The sequence below is a fragment of the Physella acuta genome, unplaced genomic scaffold, assembly GCF_028476545.2.
Source record: "Physella acuta isolate Inbredline_101_S28 unplaced genomic scaffold, ASM2847654v3 ptg000057l, whole genome shotgun sequence".
Classification (NCBI taxonomy): domain Eukaryota; kingdom Metazoa; phylum Mollusca; class Gastropoda; family Physidae; genus Physella; species Physella acuta.
This window is the reverse complement of record NW_026731577.1, coordinates 453313-477512: the sequence shown is the minus strand read 5'-3', so window position 1 is coordinate 477512 and position 24200 is coordinate 453313. Positions and strand designations below refer to the sequence as shown.

General features: G+C 40.5%; 1 protein-coding gene across 1 annotated transcript in view; it reads left to right on the top strand.

Annotated features, from left to right (window-relative positions):
- LOC131947390 (uncharacterized) overlaps positions 1-22428 on the top strand; it is an 87482-nt gene extending 65054 nt beyond the window's left edge. The window contains exons 2-5 of the mRNA XM_059308605.1: positions 15215-15976; positions 18577-18711; positions 19459-19554; positions 20946-22428. Of these exons, the coding sequence (XP_059164588.1) occupies positions 15215-15976; positions 18577-18711; positions 19459-19554; positions 20946-22289 (2337 nt within the window). The 3' untranslated portion in view covers positions 22290-22428. The remainder of the gene's footprint in view (positions 1-15214; positions 15977-18576; positions 18712-19458; positions 19555-20945) is intronic.
- The last annotated feature ends 1772 nt before the right edge of the window (positions 22429-24200 follow it).

Here is a 24200-nt window from a genome sequence, read left to right as displayed (position 1 = left end):
TGGGGGGTACATATACGTCCCAGGGCGAACCTAGTGGCGCCAAAAAAAGCTCATTTTAGCTGCTATTTTGAATTATAAATATAAAAAATATATGGAGGGAGGGGGGAGCGCCAAAATGAAAGTTTGTCCCAGGCGCCTGGAGGGGTCGCTACGCCTCTCAAATGACGTCCCTTTAAAAACAACCTCCATACGCCTATGTAGATTCCCTGGTGCATGAAATATGTTCTAGATGAAACAAAGAATACACTTTCTCTTACGTTTTGTTTACTTCCGCCTGTTTGAACTTCCGGTTGCCTCCTGTCTAGTAGTGGGTTAGTTAACAGACGAGCATTAGGGTTTTTGTAAGTGTGTGTGTTTGGGAGGTGGGGGTTAGGTATCGTCCGTAAATGACGTCACACTTTTATGAGAAAGGAGGGTTTAGGAGTTTTTTTGACTATATGTGACAAAGGGGGGGGGGGGGAGGAGTTCTGAAAGTGTGACGAAACTCATTAAAAAAAATTACATTATACTTGTTGTTATGGAATAAAATAATTTAAGTTAATTTCTAAAAAGAGAAAACGACATATTAAAAAAAAATCTCGTTCGTGGTTGTAGCGTCAAATTAAAAATTAATAAATAGAACAACCCTAAAGAAAAAAATCAACAACTTACTAGCCCACTCCCCAGGGCTGTTACATCACACGTGTTGCAAGAGCTAATATTTTCACCTGAAGAAATAAATGTAAATGCCGGCCCAGGTGTGTGGGGCACTTTGACATTTTAGCCGGTTATTAATGCGGGATTAACATAACACAATTCCCTCAGTGAAGCGTGTCAGGTTAAGTATTTGGTGCGTGTGCGTAAAACTTGTGTGAGTAAAACTTGTGTGAGTATAACTTGAGTGAGTATAACTTGAGTGAGTATAACATGTGTGAGTAAAACTTGTGTGAGTAAAACTTGTGTGAGTAAAATTTGTGTGAGTAAAACTTGTGTGAGTAAAACTTGTGTGAGTAAAATTTGTGTGAGTAAAACTTTTGTGAGTAAAACTTTTGTGAGTAAAACTTGTGTGAGTAAAACTTGTGTGAGTAAAACTTGTGTGAGTAAAACTTGTATGAGTAAAACTTGTGTGAGTAAAACTTAGTTAACGTTACAAGTTTAAAAATCGCTAGTATTCAGCTATGACGTCACGCGGATACCTGGACTACGGTTTGAGGGATAAGATGACGTCAGAATACATCAGCTGGCAAGGTGGTGATGTGCTGACGTCATACCCCAGTGATGAAATTTTAGACGAGCGATGATTCAGACCGTACGTCATAAATGTCGAGTTTTTAAAAACTCCTGCAGGAAGGAGTAAGTCCGATGCTGGGTTTGTTGGAGTACAACATAGGTAGCCATGTTGGTGGGAAGTTGCTAGTACCTAAAGATAGGAATGCATGTTGGACAAAATCATATGGAAGATAGGCTACTACATTAAAATACATGTACGACAAAACTTTCTGAAGATACTATATACGAATGAATGTTGGATAAAACATAAAAAAAAACCCACATAAAATATTGTTTGAAACACATTTTCTAGAGATACATTAAAATATAATTTAGACCAAATTTTGTAAAGGTACAACAACGTTATAATTTAGACCACATTTTCTAAAGAAACAACATAAAAATACAATTTAGAACACATTTTCTAAAGATACAACATAAAAATACAATTTAGAACACATTTTCTAAAGATACAACATAAAAATACAATTTAGAACACATTTTATAACGATAAAACATTAAAATACAATTTATATCAAATTTTCTAAAAATTCAGCATTAAAATAAATTCATTTTGAACCAAATTTTCCCATATAAAAATAAATGTAAGCAAAATCTAACAACATATATAAATCAATATACACGTATACGCCTACATCGTAACTCACATTTTTAAATAGTTTCGATAACATCAGTGCTTTAGAATTTAGACTAATGTAGGATTTGTAATACTGTTGAATACACAAAAACATTGGAATTACATTCATATAGGAAAGTCGCCGGGAATGCTTTAAACAAATCCTAAATTATTTGTTTATATAAAATATTCGGAGGTTTTTGTTTGAAATACCTTTTAAAAAAGTCATTACCTCCGCAAGTCTGATCTGCTAGCGTTTTGACCACCGCCCACCCCCCTTTAGTGTTTGATCCAAAAACGCAGTGTACCTTGGAATAATGCCGAGGTTCTTGTTGAAAGTCTACCCATAAGCGTGTGTGTTCGACGTTTCTTCTCGTTGAGTAGGTCAATATTTGTCCCCCTAACTCCCTAAACACAACGTGTGTTGTCTGTGCTTAGAGATTATAGAGATGTATTTTTCCCTTCTGTGTTGAGTTTCTGGTTTACTTGGTGCTTAGTGAGTACCTTACACGTCGTAGTGCACACGTGAGCAGGGCGTCGTGTGCACCAGTACTCACGGATTGTGTGGCCTGAGGTAGGTTCCACACGCGTGGGTATCCTGTGGACGTGTTTGTTTTTGAGTAAAGATTTGTCGCGTCTCATAAAATCTTAAGATTTTACTAATAACATGTGTACCATGAAGGTAGTTTTGAAAGTGTGTCTGATCAAAGATCGTTTGTATCTTACCGAAGACCTTATGTATCTGACCAAAGATCTTTTGTGTCTGACCAAAGACCTTTTGTGTGTCTGATCAAGACCTTTTTTGACTTACGGAAGACCTTTTAAGTCTGACCAAAGACCTTGTGTTTCTAACCAAAGATCTTGTGTATCCGACTAAAGACATTATGCGTCTGACCAAAGATCTTTTGTGTCTGACCAAAGACCTTGTGTATATGACAAATATTTTTTTGTATCTGACCAAAGACCTTCTGTGTCTGACCAAAGACCTTGTGTATATAACAAAGATTGTTTTGTATCTGACCAGACCTTTGTGTCTGACCAAAGACCTTTTGTATCTGACCAAACACCTTCTGTGTCTGAAAAAAGACTTTGTTTGTCCTACGAAAGACCTAACGTTGTCCCTTATTAAACTTCCGAGTGCCTTAAGAAAAAATCTGATACAAACACACTCATATTTCTCCTCAAAGACCCTTGAGTCCCTGGGAATCAAAGACCTTTCAGTCTGGGAATCAAAGACCTACACCACAAGACGTGGGAGGCACTCACCTGAAAGGTCACAGACCACGCCCTAGTTTTACCTAGGGTCACGTGTCAATGAGCGACTCCCCCCACGGCGATGGGCGTAGGTATAAATCGCAATAGTTTCCCTTTCTGTATCGTGAGAACCAGATACCAAACCTAGAGAAGTCAGATTTCTCAGATGATTCAGGTGATACAGAAACGTGTTGGTTTACATGTATTCCAATGTTGGATTCATGATGAATTAAGCAGTGGAAACGTATTTTTATTACAAGCTTTTATTGAACTTGCTTTCCTCTGTCAGTCGTGCTTCGTTGTGGATCGAAACTGCCTAGTAAAATTTCGACCACTTTTAAAGAACCGATTCGTTTGAAACTTGGCACGTGGGTTTAGACCCAATGACAATGCAATCTGGCTTCAAATTTGATGTAATTGGTTGCTTAATTAATTTCTAAAGAATTAATTTTTAAAAAGGTTATTCGTAAGTGAATTTGTGTGTGTTTTTACTACAAATCCGATAGTGTCGCGTTCTTGATTATCAAATATGTAAAAAGGTGGAAGGTCACCAGTACTCTATTTTAAAATACTTCAGTATACCAGCAGCAATATGTTCATGTGAGTTTCCTTCCTGAAGCGAGGTTTGAAATAATACCATGATGATTTACTTTCATTTCGTGGACATTTACATTTGTAATTAAATGTAAATTTAAGGATACAATTATCTTCCCGTGAAATTTTCTGTCTAAAATAAAATTTTGCAAGACTTTATTTACCTAACAGAATTTGATTTTTTTGGTAAAGGTTTGTATGTAGAATATTTAGGAAAAAAAATAAGGTTAACATTACGAATGAAACAATGCATTGCTTCTGTTATTTATTCATAAAAACGCTATAGATATAATGACGATAACTTACTTGACTTGTTCCTGGGTGTAGGACAAAAGGCCGACATCCAAAAGGCCGACAAGACAAAAGGCCGACACGGACAAAAGGCCGACATGGACAAAAGGCCGACAGCCAAAAGGCCGACAAGACATATGGCCGACAGGACATAAAGCCGACAGCCAAAAGGCCGACAGTCCATAAGGCCGACAAACCATAAGGCCGACAAGCATAAAAAATAATAATATCGCAAAATATGTGTTACTGCATAGCTTCTATCTTGACAACTATCGAAATAAGGTGAAACGTTCAAGAAAAGAGACGGTGCTAGTTGCTATTGTTATAAGGTGAACATCGGGTCAAGCGACTGGAGATTACGGGAGTGTCTTAAACACAAAGGATCAACACCTAAATATTGCGAAATGCTGTCACTGCTGTCTTTCATAGCTCCTTCTATGTCAAAGGGGTAAGATAATCATCAAAGAACAAAGTCAAAAGCTGCCGGCATTATCGCCCACATGCAACAAGGTGGAAGAGACAATCCTTATAAGGTGGACAATTGGGTCCATGCGACTGGAGATAGGTGGCGTTACCACCATATTTCGCAAAGTAATCAAAGAAACCGAATGAAGTAGACCGATCACGTGCCTTGACTGGACTACATGTTAAATACCGACAAACTTTGAATTATATTTTAGTTTCGTCCATTGCGAATTGCGTGAAAACAAAGTGTATACTATTTTCGTTAGATTCATTAATTCTGTTGTGATTTTGATACAAGTGTGCTAAAATTGGTAAGGTTGTTTTTGTGTGTGTGTGTGTAAACTTGCCCCTGTGATTTCCCTATATGAGGACCAGTATATCGTCAACAAATAATTGGTTACATCGTGTGTATTATTTTATCCTATTGTATGTACCTAAGAATATTTATCAGAAACTTAAAAAGTCGTGTATAATTACATATTTTAGATATTAAACATGTCTGTAATTGTAGTTTGTTGTTTTATAAAACTTGTCGGCCTTTTGTCTTGTCGGCCATTTGTCTTGTCGGCCTTTTAGCAGTCGGCCTTTTGTCTTGTCGGCCTTTTGTCTTGTCGGCCTTTTCTCCATGTCGGCCTTTTGTCCATGTCGGCCTTTTGTCCGGATCCCCTTATTCATATGAAGTCCATGAGGAGCAAAGGGCCGAAGCTACACTTCTACACCTGACTCTGTTTTGGGCAGCTCTCTTTAGTTAAGCCCACGTAAGCCTAGCAGTCCTTGCTTCTACTTCAACTGTCTTTCTCCAAGATATCTTAGGTCGGCCTACCTTTCTTTTCCCCTAAGGAGGCCAGTCCCACACTTGCCTAGCGATGTTGACCTAATTTCAGGGCGATTCATTAAAACGTACCATAACGCTTTAGATATTATTTGGGTCTCCTCTTTAACTAAAAACTACTATATCAGGTGGCTGTCGATAATAACTGCGACGAGAAACTAATTTCAATTTCTGAGGCAAAATTTTTATTGTTTTATGTTAAAATGTACATATAAACGTATGACGTAATCCCATGATCAGGAAGAGATGGGTATGTCTGGCATCAATGGTTGTTCGAACCGGAAGTATTTTTGGAGAAGATGGGTGCGATGTTGGATATCACGACACAAAGATAATCTGCTTCGCTAAGGTAATTACAGCTAGGTATCATAGTGGTGTGATTCGGATTGTGTGATTGTTTTTATCAGGGTATGATTAACAAATCCGTGATTTTGTTCTTTTGATTGATGTAATTTGGTGATTGTGTGATTGAGGGATTGTATGATCACAATTCGGCTTGCATAGTTGTAAGTGCATGACTTCAGTTGATCAAGGGGTATCCATTTATGCCTCCCTACCCCAACGTCACGTAACCTAGACCCCCCCCCCCTTAAAAAGACTTCGCGCCTCAGCAACCACCCTCCCCCCGTCCTCTCTCAAAGTTGCAGGTTTTTTTTCAATATTGATTTCTTTCTAAAATATCGACTGAGTTCGATCAACACTAAGTTTACAAATCCATTTAAGTTTTAATGTAAAAGCGCCAAATAATGGTTAGAAATGTTGCTCTTAAAATTGATTTTTAAAATGCAAAATTGTGTCGTCACACTTTCTGCAATCGTCACACATCGTCACCAAACTCTTCCCTCCCTCTCCTCCCCACCCCAGCGAGGTGAAAGTTCACGATGAAGACCAGTTTTGTTTTGCTCTGTAATCAATCGTGTAACTCATGGTGGGGGTATTTGGGGGATGGGGTGTGGTGGGGTGGGGGGGGGGGTCATTTACCCCCAGGGACACATTGTCTGTTGTGCAGGGAGTCCTATATGGGCTAGAAGAGTCAAGCGCTCTATCGTATAATACTATGCTAATGTCGCATACATGAAACCTCTACTCGAGACAGTACTTAAGGTAATGATCAGCGAGGAAACAAAAGAGTTGTGGGTGGGTGGGGATGGTGGTGGTGGTGGTGGGGGGGGGGGGGGGTGGGGGTAGGGCAAGATACACTGTTTATTCTATTAGCATGTTTAGATTTATTTAGTAACTTCTGGCAATTTGATAGTTTTTGTGTAGGATGATGGAAAGTTGTCTTGTGTTGATTGCCAAGTTACTTTTTTGTATGTAACTTGTCAAGTCAGCCTGTTGATTACCAAGTAACTTTTAACTAGTCAAATAAATTTGTTGATTTATTTGTAACTTTTGTACGTAACTTGCCAAGTCAGCCTGTTGATTGCCAAGCAGAGGCGTAGCGACCCTTCCCGGCGCCCGGGGACAAACTTTTCGATTTGCACCCCCCTCAAGATTTCCATTTGCACCCACCCTCAAACTTTCGATTTGCACCCCCCCCTCGAGATTTCCATTTGCACCCCCCCCCTCAAACTTTCGATTTGCACCCCCTTCAACCTTTCAATTTATTTTTCCAACCCATTTTGGCGCCCCCTAAGGTCGGCGCCCGGGGACATATGTCCCCCCGCCCCCCCCCCTCGCTAAGCTACTGTTGCCAAGTAACTTTTAACTAGTCAAAAAAATGTGTTGATTTATTTATAACTTTTGTACGTAACTTGTCAAGTCAACCTGTCGATTGTCGAGTAATTTTGTAACTTGTCAAATAAATATATTTAGTGTAAAGTAACTTTTTACTGTAACTTGTTAAGCCAGCTTGTTAATTGCCAAGTAACTTTGTAACTTATCAAGTAACCGAATTGACTGCCAAGTAACTTTGAAACTTGTCAAGCTAGATTGTTGACAAGTCGACATGTTTTGTTATTGTTAAGCTGTTGAATGTTGAGTAGCCTTATTTGTAATTCACCAAGGCAACTTGTAAGTTGATTTCCAAGTTTACCTGTATGTTGATTGTCAAATCGTGTTGTTAGTTGATTACCATTTCAACTTGTATGTTGATTTCCAAGTCTGCCTGTGTGTTGATTGTCAAATCGTGTTGTTAGTTAATTGCCATTTCAACTTGTATGTTGATTTCCAAGTCTTCCTGTACGTTGATTGTCAAATCGCGTAGTTTGTTGATTGTCATTTCAACTTGCTTGTTAAATTGATTTTGATTTTGATTATCAAGACAATCATTTTAAAGCCTCCCGTACCTGCTAATTAATTAATTGCTTCTGAAGTGATTGTTTTATGTTCATGTATGTCTATATGTTTGTATTTGTGTGTTTGTGTTGGTGTGTATAATATGTGTATATGCGTTAATGTATGTCTGTGTAACAGAGTTTGCTTGTGTTTCTGTATATATTATGTATGTATGTTTTTGTAAGCGTATGTTTGTATCTTTGTATGAGTGTTAAGGTGTTTAATGTGTCCCTAACTGCTTGAGTGAATGTGTTTAAATCTGTATGTATGTGTAAATGAGTGTGTTTCTCTGTATATCCTGTTTTTCGTACGTTTTTGTGCTTGCTTGTATGTGTATAGTTACGTATGTATGTACGCAATCAAGTCAGCTTCTATATGAAGTGGCTATGGATATTTTTTTTCGTCTAACAAAAATAGAACATAACCTAGGTATGATATAAACATCGGGAAATAAATAAGTAAAAAAAAAAGAAGTAGGAAGAAATTGATGCGCCACCTACTAGCCTTTGTTCAACACCTTTACCCACTAACCTGCCCTCTTCACCACCCTCCATCACCCTCTCATAACGTAACATAAACATTGGAACAACAAGTTGTTTATGCTCACCTTTCGACAGGGTCTTGTACCACTCAGGTTTTACCTGTCGCGTTAGGAAGTGATTGGTACCGTCTGGTCTCTTAGTGCCGCATCAGGTGTTCTGTGTTAGTTGGTCGGTGCCATATCAGGTGTATGGTGCTACTTGGTCATATCAGGTGTATGGTGTTACTTGGTGGGTGTCATATCAGGTGTATGGTGTTACTTGGTCATATCAGGTGTATGGTGCTACTTGGTCATATCAGGTGTATGGTGTCACTTGGTCATATCAGGTGTATGGTGTTACTTGGTCATATCAGGTGTATGGTGCTACTTGGTCATATCAGGTGTATGGTGTCACTTGGTCATATCAGGTGTATGGTGTTACTTGGTCATATCAGGTGTATGGTGCTACTTGGTCATATCAGGTGTATGGTGTCACTTGGTCATATCAGGTGTATGGTGTTACTTGGTCATATCAGGTGTATGGTGCTACTTGGTCATATCAGGTGTATGGTGTCACTTGGTGGGTGTCATATCAGGTGTATGGTGTTACTTGGTGGGTGTCATATCAGGTGTATGGTGTTACATGGTCATATCAGGTGTATGGTGTCACTTGGTCATATCAGGTGTATGGTGTTACTTGGTCATATCAGGTGTATGGTGTTACTTGGTCATATCAGGTGTATGGTGTTACTTGGTCATATCAGATGTATGGTGTTACTTGGTCATATCAGGTGTATGGTGTTACTTGGTGGGTGTCATATCAGGTGTATGGTGTTACATGGTCATATCAGGTGTATGGTGTTACTTGGTGGGTGTCATATCAGGTGTATGGTGTTACATGGTCATATCAGGTGTATGGTGTCACTTGGTCATATCAGGTGTATGGTGTTACTTGGTCATATCAGGTGTATGGTGTTACTTGGTCATATCAGGTGTATGGTGTTACTTGGTGGGTGTCATATCAGGTGTATGGTGTTACTTGGTCATATCAGGTGTATGGTGTTACTTGGTCATATCAGGTGTATGGTGTTACTTGGTGGGTGTCATATCAGGTGTATGGTGTTACTTGGTGGGTGTCATATCAGGTGTATGGTGTTACTTGGTCATATCAGGTGTATGGTGTTACTTGGTCATATCAGGTGTATGGTGTTACTTGGTGGGTGTCATATCAGGTGTATGGTGTTACATGGTCATATCAGGTGTATGGTGTTACTTGGTGGGTGTCATATCAGGTGTATGGTGTTACATGGTCATATCAGGTGTATGGTGTTACTTGGTGGGTGTCATATCAGGTGTATGGTGTTACTTGGTCATATCAGGTGTATGGTGTCACTTGGTCATATCAGGTGTATGGTGTTACTTGGTCATATCAGGTGTATGGTGTTACTTGGTCATATCAGGTGTATGGTGTTACTTGGTGGGTGTCATATCAGGTGTATGGTGTTACTTGGTCATATCAGGTGTATGGTGCTACTTGGTCATATCAGGTGTATGGTGCTACTTGGTCATATCAGGTGTATGGTGCTACTTGGTCATATCAGGTGTATGGTGTTACTTGGTCATATCAGGTGTATGGTGCTACTTGGTCATATCAGGTGTATGGTGCTACTTGGTCATATCAGGTGTATGGTGTTACTTGGTGGGTGTCATATCAGGTGTATGGTGTTACTTGGTCATATCAGGTGTATGGTGCTACTTGGTCATATCAGGTGTATGGTGTTACTTGGTGGGTGTCATATCAGGTGTATGGTGCTACTTGGTCATTTCAGGTGTATGGTGCTACTTGGTCATATCAGGTGTATGGTGCTACTTGGTCATATCAGGTGTATGGTGCTACTTGGTCATATCAGGTGTATGGTGTTACTTGGTCATATCAGGTGTATGGTGTTACTTGGTCATATCAGGTGTATGGTGTTACTTGGTCATATCAGGTGTATGGTGTTACTTGGTCATATCAGGTGTATGGTGCTACTTGGTCATATCAGGTGTATGGTGTTACTTGGTCATATCAGGTGTATGGTGTTACTTGGTCATATCAGGTGTATGGTGTTACTTGGTCATATCAGGTGTATGGTGTTACTTGGTCATATCAGGTGTATGGTGTTACTTGGTGGGTGTCATATCAGGTGTATGGTGTTACTTGGTCATATCAGGTGTATGGTGTTACTTGGTCATATCAGGTGTATGGTGTTACTTGGTCATATCAGGTGTATGGTGTTACTTGGTGGGTGTCATATCAGGTGTATGGTGTTACTTGGTCATATCAGGTGTATGGTGCTACTTGGTCATATCAGGTGTATGGTGTCACTTGGTCATATCAGGTGTATGGTGTTACTTGGTCATATCAGGTGTATGGTGTTACTTGGTCATATCAGGTGTCTGGTTTTATTTGGTGGGTGTCATATTAGGTGTCTGGGGTTATTTGGTGGGTGTTGGGTGTCATATAAGGTGTCTATTGTTATTTGGTGGGTGTTATATCAGGGTGTCTGGTGTTACTTGGTGGGTGTCATATTAGGTGTCTGGTGTCATTTGGTGGGTGACTGGCAGGGTGTCTGGTATCTACTTTACTTGCCCCTCTGACTAGACTCACGTCTATACTTTATCTACTTTACCTTCCCTACCCCACCCCTGTGACTAGACTCACGTCTCTACTTTATATACTTTACCTTCCCTACCCCACCCCTGTGACTAGACTCACGTCTCTACTTTATATACTTTACCTTCCCTACCCCACCCCTGTGACTAGACTCACGTCTCTACTTTATCTACTTTACCTTCCCTACCCCACCCCTGTGACTAGACCCACGTCTCTACTTTATCTACTTTACCTTCCCTACCCCACCCCTATGACTAGACTCACGTCTCTACTTTATCTACTTTACCTTCCCTACCCCACCCCTGTGACTAGACTCACATGTCTACTTGATCTACTTGACTTGTCTGATGACCACTGTGTACTCACTGACACGCTGGTCTAAAACCCATCCCTTGTTCCTCCCCTCCCACGTGCGGCTGTTTTAATTGTTATCTCCCCTTTTCCATTTCTCCTCCTTAAGTCAGTTCTCCCCCCCCCCTGTTCTAGCTATTAGCTTATACACATTTTGTGTGCGGAAATTGTTGGAGATAAGGAAATTTTGTTTGTTTCGATGAAAGGAATAGATATAAGCATGATATATCAGGCCGTATACATACAGAATGTTAACAAGAGTCATAGCTAATCGCCCCCCCCCCCCCCCCCCCACGTTCGATTCGCGGAAGTTAATTTTTAAAGCAAAACAGGAAGTGAATGTTCTTGTAAATCTTAAGACGTGTGTTGGTACATTAACATTGGCTTTAACAAAGACAATAGCTCACCACTTTGCCAAAGACAATAGCTCAACACTTTAGCAAAGACAATAGCTCGACACTTTACTAAAGACAATAGCTCGACACTTTACTAAAGACAATAGCTCGACACTTTACTAAAGACAATAGCTCGACACTTTACTAAAGACAATAGCTCGACACTTTACTAAAGACAATAGCTCGACACTTTGCCAAGCTTATTGGCACTAGACTTCACAAAAACAATAGCACTAGACTTTACCAAAGACAACAGCACTAGACTTTACCAAAGACAATAGCCACTAACAAGCTGTAACATTGTATTAGATATTCTAGCTAAAGTAATAAAGAATTCGTATCGTCTAGTTTAACTTTTACTGTAAGAGACTAACTTTAATCCTAAATGCTAACTTGAATTAAAAGACCAACTGTACCATATAACAATGCCATATCTTTCATTCAGCAACCAAACTCTGACTGAATTCAACCATCTCGCTTCAATTCATTTCAAACAATCTCACTTGAACTAATTTCAACAATCTCACTCTATCCCATTTCAACAACCAAACTCTATCTGAATGTCAATCTCGCTGCAATTCATTTCAACAATATCAATTAATCTAATTTCAACAATCTCACTTGAATTAGTTTCAACAATCTCACTTGAACTAATTTCAAACAATCTCACTTGAACTAATTTCAACAATCTCACTTGAATTAGTTTCAACAATCTCACTTGAACTAATTTCAACAATCTCACTTGAACTAATTTCAACAATCTCACTTGAACTAATTTCAACAATCTCACTCTATCCCATTTCAACCACCAAACTCTACTCCAACTTATCCCTGCAAGCAAAAATTGGCATCGTAGACATCAGATACCAGAAATCGGCCAACAGGTTGAAATAAAAGAACATCGATTTTTGTTTCCTTTATAAAGCTCAGATTAATATTTACGTAATTAGTTTCTCTCCTCTTGTGTGTCCGCGCGTTTATTCCTGGTATAAAACAAGATATCAGCGATCTTCTATTTTATGGATAAATGCAAATGTATATTCTGTATGTGTGTTTTAACATTGTTCTTTTTATAAGTATGATATGTATGTGCTTAAATAAGCATGATAAAATGTGTATATATAAGTATTTTAATTAATTAAAGTGACGAAACCATGCCTATGCTAATAATTACATGTTTAGTAAATTTTGAGAAAGTTTGATAATAGGGCTTGTAAGTAGGTCACTAACTTCTCGTGCTTGCCAGCTTGTATTTTTCAAACCAAATGTAAATATTTTTATGAATTCGGTTAAAAAACAATAATAGAAAAGTTATTTTCGTTTCTGCTCAGTTATTTTAAATAGTAAACAATGAGAATGATGGGTTCCATGATGTAGGCTAGTTTAAAGAAACAAATAGCTTACGTGAAATTGTCATTTTTGTTTTGAAATATGCTTACAGTTAGTGATTATTTGTTTGAATCTGTAATACGTTGTAATAAAAGTAGTTACAATATTAATGTAATATTAATAGCCTTGGTTTTTTTGTACTTAATTTGATTATATTATTAGTAAATTTTTTATAATATTGCATTTTGGGCCTCTTAGTAAACTTGAGGCAAGGGCTAGAAACATAGAGCCATCATGTTTTTTTTTTATCAATAGGAATCATGTTCAAATCCATTAATTTAGTTTAAAAATTTGAAATCTCGTTAGCCAAGATATTTCACATTTTAGCGAGAGAGACCGAGACTTACAAGCCCTATTATGATGGTGTCTAAAGTAGAGTTTATATAATTTTGTGATTCCAGTGTAAACGGGTATTAATACATGATAGCACTTTCCTGGGGAGGGGGAGGGAGTTGCAATCACTGACAATTTGTAATGGGAAGAAAAAATTAAAAGGGAGACATAATCCATTATTTTTTTTTCAATGAACATCAATAACGAAAAAAAAAGTATTTTTTTCTCTTTAGATCTAGCTTTAATGTGGGTTAAGGGAGTGGATAAGTATAACATTGTGGCATCATTTTATGGGGCGGGGATAGAGTTTTTTGTGACGGTCTGTGACGGTGTGTCGTTTTTTTGTGACGGTCTGTGATGGCTGGGAGGTATGTGTGATAAAACGTGAGTTGAAAAAAAAAAACCGTGACGTTAATGGATGACTCCTTACTATCAGATATCTGCAATAGAAATCAATCGACGTCGTTCTACACCCTCCATCCCATTCGTCAGTTACGATTTCATGCTTCACAAAATAAATTTTTTTTAGTCTTTCATCGTTTAATCGGCTACACATTGATTAGCATAGTATGCGTAGTGTATGCGCATATGTTATCTACGAGGAGGTGTGTAACATATGGGGAAATTGTGCAAATAGTCGTGCTGTATAAATAACTTACAACTCACCTACAACTTACTACTTACATACAGCATATATTTTACATACATTGAAATAAGAGAACAGTGGCTTAAGTATAATTGAATGGATACGAGGCAAATTTTTCTACTGGTATGTTGGTTAGGATTCACTTGTGTTACGGTGATTATTATAATTATGTATTCTGGTATGTTTATTTTGATAGCCTTGCATGTTGGTATGGTGATTTCGATAAATGAATATGATGGTATGATGATCATGATAAACTTGTATGTTGGTATATTGATTATGATGAACGTGTGTTTATTATGATAAACTTGTATGTTGGTATGTCGATTATTGTAAACTTGGATGTCGGTATGTTGATTATGATAAACCTATGTGTTGGTATGTTGATTATGATAAACCTATGTGTTGGTATGTTGATTACGATAAACGTGTATGATGGTATATGAATAATGATAAACGTGTATGTTTTTATGTTGAATGATAAAATTGTATGTCAGTATGTTGATTAGGACCAAGTGTGTATGTTGATTATTGTAAACTTGTATGTTAGTATGTTGAATGTTGTAAACGTATATGTTTGTTTGTTGATTATGATAACCTTGTGTGTTTGTATGTTCATTATTGTAAACGTATATGTTGGTTTGTTGATTATGATAAACGTGTATGTGGGTATGTTAATAATATACATAGAGGTCTAAACATAGAGGTTTTTATATAAGGGTTTCGAAATAATTCTCAACGATTCATACAAGAGCTGTTGCGAACAAACCATGCGACGATTCTACGGGTAAATGACGCACAAATTTTGCCCGTTGCTCATATTGCGCATATCACCAACTATTGTTAATCAATAAGTCAATCATGCGTCTTTAATGGGTAGTATACACATCTATCATACGTCTGTTTAACTTTCATTTTAGAAGGGTATTATATACATAAGTATAACATACGTCTAAAAATACGTCTTACATGTATATTATACACGTCTAGCATACGTCTGTCTAAAATACGTTTTAAACCGTATTATACACGTACGTCTAACATGTCTAAAATACGTCATGTATAGATATTATACACGTCTAACATACGTCTAACATGGATATTATACAGGTCTAGCCTACGTCTAACATACGGCCAAATACGTTATAAATGTCTATTATATACGTCTAGCCTACGTCTAACATACATCTAAATATGTCATAAATGTATAGTATACATGTTTAGCCTACGTCTAACATACATCTAAAATACGTCTTAAAAGGGCATCATACACGTCTTACACACGTCTAACAGACGTCTTACATAGTTTTGTTTACTTAATTTCAGCGCCGACCATCCTTTCCCCAAGGAGGACTTGACTGGCGACTCCGGCGCAAAGTTCACCAAGATGGCCGCTGTAGGCAGCGACGGAAGACGGTCTCAGCCTGCGAGCTTCCGGAGAGCGACGAAGACGACGAGGACGGTCCGGAGGACGTGCTCCTACACGAGAGGACATGTCCCCTCTTCCACACCAACCCCGCCACGTCGTCCGACGGGAAACCCGACGAAAGTCCCCACGACGGGCCCGACGACAGCCGCGTGCTGGCGACGGGAGAGAACGCCGACGCCAGGAAAGATAAAAACCAGTTCGCCTCCCCTTGTGATAAAACTCCCTCCTCCTCCTCCTGCCTCCTCAGCCCTCCGCCAGTTTTCCAAACCCCGACGCAGCCGAAGTGCAACTGCTCGGTGAAAGACGGCAATCGGTCGCGCAATAACAACAACAACAACAACGAAGACCAAGGCAGCGTCGGAAGCAGCGGCGGGATCCGTCGGGGAGGGGGAGGCAGGGTGAAACGGGCGCGGAAAAGAAACCGTCGGGAGACGGTCATTCTGAACGTCGGCGGTCACGTGTTCGAGACCTACCGCGCCACCGTGCGGCGACTGCGGACGCCGATTTTTAACTGTGACGATCAGTTGGAACTCTATTACCGGAAGTCGCACGGGGACTATTTCTTCGACCGGGACCCTACGGCTTTTGGATCGATACTCAATTTTTTGAGAACAGGTGAGCTGCACATACCGACCAACATGTGCGGGCCAGCGTTACAGGTGAGTCTTCAAGACGGTTAGCCGTACCATTTCTTCAACCTGTGTTTCTTTCAGACTTTTTCTCCGGAAGGGGGGGGGGGGGGCACGATATTTTTTAGAGTAGTGGGGAAGGCGGAGTAAATTTTCCGGGGGTGGGGGGGGGGGTTGGACACTAGTAAAAAGTACATATTTTCTACATAAATTCCTTTTCATTGGGGGGAGGGGGGGGGGGGGCAGATGCGTCGCGATGCGATGCGTGAGCGGGGTTGCGGACCGCACCGGGAGTCACCATTTAGATGGATGACACCAAGACTAAAAAATATTACAAGATATATAGAATAAACATGTTTTTTTTTGGCCAGTTCAATGCATGGTTAATTAGAGTTAACAAAATAGTTTGAGTACATAATGACGATCGCGACAAGTGGTAGGTGGGTGGGGGGGGGGGGGGGGGGGGTAAAAGAGGAGGTCACACTAGGTGACATTAACATGCAAACAACGCTACATCCAGCTGTATTAACAACCGACTGTAGATAAACATCGTTAGTTTTAAATGTGAACACTTTAAACCTTATACTGGGGGGGGGGGGGTGACACTAATTGTAAAATTTACAGAGAAAAAAAAGGTGGGGGGGTGACACCATGAGCTGCCGCACCGGGTCACCCCCGGCCTAGCGACGCCACTAGTGGGGGGTCGGTAGATTTTCTTTAACATATCCCAGTGTGCTTAGCTTGTGTTAGTTTTCCAAGATATTGTTTTCCATTCGAAATTAACGATTACATTATAATTACGGGTGTGCGACAAACTAAAACATCCCGTACTACTAATTTTAATTAAGTGTCAGCTTAATGAACGACTGCGTGTTTTCAAGAATTTTAAACTGCTAGCTACGATAAATTACTTTAAAAAAAACAACAATTCCCATCTACCTTAATCGTATGCTCGAATCCTAGTCTTCTATCTTTGTAGAGTCAATCTTGATGGGTTTATTATGTCTTTAATGAATTCTTTTATTTTTGCGTGCGCGTACGGTTACATTTCTATGCTATTTAAAGTTTCAGATGTCAAGCGTACAATAAAAAGAGTTTATTGCAGTTCTTGATTTTATTTACGTAGAAAAAAAAGGTTCGATACCCATGGGGTACGGGGGTAGAAAGGTGGGGCCTATTGTAGGACTTTGTTGATTTCATTGGTAGTCTCGGATCATAACTAATTGCTATAATCCAAGCTGTTTTATATAGACCAGTGGTTCTTAACCTGGGTTCAATCGAACCCTGGGGTTCGGTGAGACAGTCTCACGGGTTAGTCGGAAGTCAAGATACATACTCTATATGTTAAGAAGGGTTCGGTGAATGCGCATATGAAACGAGGAGGGTTCGGTACCTCCAAAAAGGTTAAGAAACCACTGCAATTGACTATGTCGTAAGGTAAAAAGAACTCTCTTTAGACCTAACGATCAAAAGGACAGATGACGTACAGTTCATATTATTATGTTTCTCGATCTCGGCATATGAAAAGGAGGTGTGGTCAGCACTATGCACAGCCGCCTTTACTTTCCCTAACGTGAGTTAGGTACCCATCAGAGTTGGGTGGACTCAGGGACGGTCTACTGACTTGAACTCGGATTCGAACTCGAAACTTTCGGGTTAGCAACCTAGAGGTCTACCGCAGGACCACGCCATCCTGTACTACCTTTTTGAACGGGAGGGGGGGGGGGTCCGATAGTGTGGTCAGCACTTTTGCCGTGCCGACTTTCCTTAACGAGAGTACGGTACCCGTCAGAGCTGGGTAGACTCAGGGATTCGAACTCGAGACTTTCCGGTTAGTAATCGTGCGCTCTACTCCCTGACCACGCCGTCCCACAATACACTATAGGGTTCATCCATAAATGACGTCACGCTTTTTTGGGATGATTTTTACCTCCCCCTCCCCTCCGTCACACGTCGTCACAAAAAGCCAGACCACCCTAAAATGACGTCAAAACACCCCCTCCCCCCCAAAAAAAATGTGAATGAATTTTTCTTGAAGCATCGATATATTTCCAAATCCTTGTCAGAAATCTGTCAACATAGAGTCTTTTGATCAATTCCTATTACAATTTATTGAAACCAGAGGCGTAGCGACCCTTCCCGGCGCCCGGGGACAAACTTTCAATTTGGCGCCCCACTTGGGAGCAAGTTTTCAAATTGCACCCCCCCCCCTCAAATTTTCAAATTGCACACCCCCCTCAAACTTTCGATTTGCACCCCCCCCCTCAAACTGCAAAAATGCAGCTAAAATGATATTTTAATTTGTTTTTACAACCCATTTTGGCGCCCCGTAAGGTCGGCGCCCGGGGACATATGTACCCCCCTGCCCCCCCCCCCCCCATCGCTACGCCTCTGATTGAAACCCTTTTTTTAAAAAGCGAAATAACGGCTAAACTCATTTTCCAACATTGCTTTTCATAATGCAAAAAAGTGACGTCACACCATCTGACCCCCCCCCTCCCCCTCATCACACACAGTCACAAAATTACTGACCCCCTTCCCCTTTACGAGTGTGTGACGTCATTTCTGGACCACCCCCATACAGACACACTGCTAACCTAAGCATCACTACTGTACTGCCCTGTCCCCAGAATGAGCTGGAGTTTTGGGGTATCGAGGAGGTAGACATCGCTCGCTGTTGCTGGACGCAGTACAACACGTGGAAGACACAGTGCCGCTCGCTGGAGAAGCTCGAGTACGACCGGAAGTTCTCCACAACCCAGCAGGTCACGTGCGTTCTTTCACGCGTTTTGATTGGATGGAATTTTTTTTCTTAAAAAAACTATCGTTTACAGGTTTTATTAACGAAGGGTAGTTTTAATGAATACACGTGTTACATAGTAAATTCAAGATTTTTTGAGTTTTGGGTTTTAAAATATAAAGGTTTGCTAGTGCTTTGTTAGTAAATTAAAAAACAACAAACTCGTACAGGTACTGTTAAAGTAATGTCAATATTTCTGGTTTAAATGAGTACCGGTACTGTTAAAGTAATGTCAATATTTCTGGTTTAAATGAGTACAGGTACTGTTAAAGTACTATGTTTAGTAATAAGTTACATGAGTGCAGGTACTATAAAGGTACTGTGTTTATTTCTAGTTTAAATAAGTACAATTACTGTAAAAGTACTGTGTTTAGTATTAATTTACATGAATACAGGCACTATTAAGGTACTTGTTTTAGTACTCGTGTAAATGAGTACAGGTGCGTTTAAAGTACTGTGTTAATTACTAGTTTAAATGAGTACAAGTACTGTTAAAGTACTGTATTTATGACAAAGTGAGACAATTATTAAAGCAGTACTAGACTTAAAATATCTTGAATGCGGGGGTGTTTGGGAAAAGGTGTGTGTGTGTGTGGGGTGGTGATAGTTAGTTTAGGTTAACGATTTAGAATTTGTTGAACGTATTACAATCTAAAGAAAATAATGTTTTAATCTGCTGCCCTGACCTTTAACCCCTGCGTCTGGTGTCCAGGTGCCAGACATCGATGCCGACAGCTCGTGCTGGGTACGTCATAGGTCAAAGATTTGGACATTCCTGCAGGACCCAGGTTCATCGAGAAAAGCTAAAGTAGGTTCAAAGTAGGTTTCTTGTATGGACGTATGAGAAACCTATAGCGTTCATTTTCTTGTGCAGACAGTATAGAATATATGTATATATATACATAATATACATAATATATATATATATATATATATATATATATATATATATATATATATATATATATATATATATATATATATATATAAATTATATATATATATATATATATATATATATATATATATATATATATATATATATATATATATATATATATGTTGAATGTTCTACATTAATGATAACTGACAACCTGTGTTTCATTGGTCTGTGTAAAGATGGAAGATGTACAGTTATTAATACGGACTTGTGCCTAGTGTCATATAAACCACCAAACATGTGTAATGTGGTTGTCCTCAAGGATGTAACACATCAGGTCCAATGTTCCAATAGAAAAAAAAGTGCCAGCACCCAACACTTCATTATCTAGAGCCGCCCAGCTCCGGAGTTCATTAAGTTTATGGCCAGAAATAAACCCAAGAGATCAGTGACACGACGGGGATAATTAGTGGCCAATATCATCGATAGATCGATACTCATGCACGCTGCATGCCTATGTTGTTTGTGGCTGGGAGAGGGGGGGAAGGGGCGGTATTTATTGACTGCATCTCATCCATCATTGTACTGTCTGTGGTCAGAATGACCTCTATGGTCAGACTTACCTCTGTGGTCTAACTGTGGTCTAACTGTGGTCTAACTGTGGTCTAACTGTGGTCTAACTGTGGTCTAACTGTGGTCTAACTGTGGTCTAACTGTGGTCTAACTGTGGTCTAACTGTGGTCTAACTGTGGTCTAACTGTGGTCTAACTGTGGACTAACTGTGGTATAACTGTGGTCTAACTGTGGTCTAACTGTGGTCTAACTGTGGTCTAACTGTGGTCTAACTGTGGTCTAACTGTGGTTTAACTGTGGTCTGACGTCCCTCTTTGATTGACTTCTGTGGTCTGACTTACTGCTATGGTATGACTGTGGGTTGAGAGTGACCAAATTGCCCTCTCTGTTACGACTGTATTGCCCCAAGACGGTTAAATACTACAAGACTTGACTTCACAACGAATACTTCTAGTTAAAATACATTTCATATGTCCCCTTCCCACCTCAAAAAAAAAAAAAAAATTAAAGTAGAAAAAAAAAAATCAAGTAATGGCCCCAGTTGTGTCCCTGACCAGAAATTGCATAAGGATGATTAACTGACCTCTTTAAGGACAAGCGAAATCTGGCCGTAATCCATTTTGATGACGTGACCGTAGAATATTCTCGAGAATTCTATTCGCTCCGTACTCGCCACGTATTGAATGTGGAACTGTTCCATTGTTGCCGGAAGCAATTTGTAACAGCTAACCCTGTCTTCTCCACAGATCTACGCCTGGATATCAATCATCTTCGTTTTTGTTTCCATTTTTTCCTTCTGCGCCGAGACCCACCCCAAGTTCAAGGTCAAGGCCAGAGACATGACCCACTTAGCCTCCTTCTACGAGTTCCTGAACGTCGAGAATATTCCCTGGGAGAACGTTTTCGCGGAGATTCAGAACAAGAGCCTCGCCGCCAACAGCAGCGTGGGTTCGAAACACAACCAGACGAACCAGGTAGTTCGACAGAAGCGTCACGACGATGACGCGGGGGACCTCGGGGATCAGCACCCACAGACCCAGAGGAAAAAAAGGTTAGCCATGTGCCTCCCCCATAATGACTTAAGTCACGATGGCAAAGACAAGCCCACGGAGGAGCAAGGCGGTGATTGGGGCAACAAGGATCTGCCCCACCCCGCGTTGCTGATGATGGATTTGGGCTGTTTGATCTTCTTCTCGCTCGAGTACCTCACCCGCTTCATCTGCTCCCCGAGCAAGCTCAACTTCGTCCGCGCTCTACAGAACATCGTCGACTTTCTCGCCTTCGCGCCGGATTACATCGAGTTCACGTTTCTAATCATAGACCCGACTAGGAACGAAGGCGTGGCGATCATGGAGATGTTTTTTATTCTACGTATTTTAAGACTGTTTCGAATTTTCAGGCTGATCAGGCACGTCCCTGGGTTGTGGATTTTGTTGTACACGCTGAAGGCCAGCTTCAACGAGCTGATGCTGATGTGCGTCTTTCTCCTCATCGGGATGGTTGTGTTCGCCACGCTCGTGCATTTTGTCGAGCCCGACGGCATCTTCACGAACATCCCCGTCGGGTTCTGGTGGAGCGTCGTTACCATGACGACGGTGGGCTACGGGGATATGTACCCGCAGTCCGCGGCCGGGTATTTCATCGGGTCGTGCTGCGCCGTGGCCGGGCTGCTGATGATCGCGTTCACCGTGCCGATCATCGTGAGTAACTTTGTCCTGTACTACACGCACGTGCAGTACGGGCTGGCCAGGAAGGACCGGGAGATGGAGAGGACGAAGGAGAACGAGGAGGACCTGGCCAGGAGCCGGAGCCAGTTGGACATCGAAGGGGCCGTCCTGCCCTCGCAGACGACCACCACCACCACCCGCAACGGCAAGTCCTACACGTTTCTCAGCAACGCTTCCGAGACGGAGCAGGTGACCTTCATGGGCAACGCCTCCGAGACGGATCAGCCGGAGGTCAAGGCCAGGCGAAGTTCAAGGCCGTGCTCGACGTCGTTTGAACTGCAGGAAGGCGTGGTAGTGAAGGGGGCGTCGTCGCCGCCGCCGCTGCCGCCGATGGTAGTGTTTGACGGGCAACAAATCACGTGATGCAGCCTGGTCACGTGAATACGACCACGTGATTCAACATTTGTGATGACGTAGCGTCACGCGACGTGGCTTTCAGTAATATTTAAACACATTTTGAGCTTCACAATTTTTTGTGTGTAATGTTATCACTGTCAAGCGAGTGGTGGTTTCTTTTTTTTAAACACTGAACGCAAATAACAAACATGATGATTGTAGCGTATTAGCTGGCTACTGGCCACATGTGCACAGGGGGAAGTTTGGGTGTGTTTATCAGCCTTGTGGTCAAAACTACACAACCGCCTCACACCTGCTACACATCTGCTACACACTGATTATGAGTGATCAACTTCTACATTTATTTATTTTAAACTAATCAAACTCGCCCATTTTTTTAAAGTAATTATTTATACATTGAACTGTTTCTTCCCAAGTTTAATTCTTATGAACACCGTTTAAATGCCTTTTGTTGTTTCCTGCTACGCTGGTAATCACAATGATTCACGTCATTTATGTACACATAATGTTTATGCAGACTTTAATTCTTTATTTCAGCTGGTACGTTTAAAAGTATATCGATTTAAAAATAAATAAATAGGAAGCTATCTTTAAAGTTGTAAGCCAATTATATAATAAAAAGGTTAATTATTTAAAAAAAAACGAAACAAAACAACAACAACATCAACTAACGAACAACATTGCTAAAGTGATAAGACTTAGGTTGGGTTTAGAAGCTTTAGACGCCTTCTAGTATAGAAGTTGAAGAAAACTCGGATATAAATTTTTGAATACATAGAAAGAGAATGGACTAACTAGTGTAGTAATGGGGTCTATAATTAGCCACGAACGCCAGGGTAATCTAGAATATAATGTTGCCTAATTAATGAGGTAATTGACCTTAATGTATAAGATAAGTATCAGAACATCAAAGGATAAAAAGATTGTTGCATTTACAGAAAAAAACATGGACGAAATGTATTCTTACCTTATGAAAAAGGGGGATAATTTGTTACTCTAAAATGGGAGGTAATATAGAAAAGAGGAGTTAGTGTGCTGTTACTAATGAAGTTATTTTATATTAATTTAAAGGAAAAGGGATGTAATTTGTTGTAACTTAATGGTAAAAACGAGGTTGTGTGTTAGTTGTTATCTTCTTAAGCTCGCTCATCGATTTAGAGTTGACATGAGTTTTTTCAATAATGGCTGGTTAAATGTAAACAATATCAGATTTAAAAAAAAAGTGTAATTTATTATACGTTGGTATAGGGCTGGTAAGTAGGTCAATAAACAGTTCTACGGCTCAATGAAACCTGCATGGGCCATAGAACTGTTTATTGGCCTACTTTCCAGCCCTATAACTTTTAACTGCTCGTTAAATTAAAACACTATCAGACATAAAAAAAAGTGTTATTTCTTATACTATGGGACAGCTTAAAATGTTTTGAGGGTCAGTTAGAGATTGGGAGGGGGGGGGTCTATTTGCTTTTTTTTTTGAGACCTCACTATAATCCGCCACTGTCGATCACATTGAGATCTGTCCAGTGGCGTAGCGAGGTCGGGTGTCACCCGGTGCGGCACTTAATGGTGTCACCCACCAGAGGCGTAGCGACCCTTCCCGGGGACAAACTTTGAAGTTTTCGATTTGCACCCCCCCTCAAACTTTCGATTTGCACCCCCCCCCCCCTCAAGTTTTCGATTTGCACCCCCCCTCAAACTTTCGATTTGCACCCCCCCCCTCAAGTTTTTCGCTATATATTTTCCTATTTTCTGCCTTGGTGTCACCCCCCTAAATGGTGTCACCCGGTGCGGTCCGCACCCCCGCCCGCCCCTCCCCCCCCTCGCTACGCCCCTGGATCTGTCTCAGATTAGCTATCGAGGGGTGTTTAGAAAACGGGACTATCACCCCCCCCCCCCCAAAAAAAATGAATAAATAAT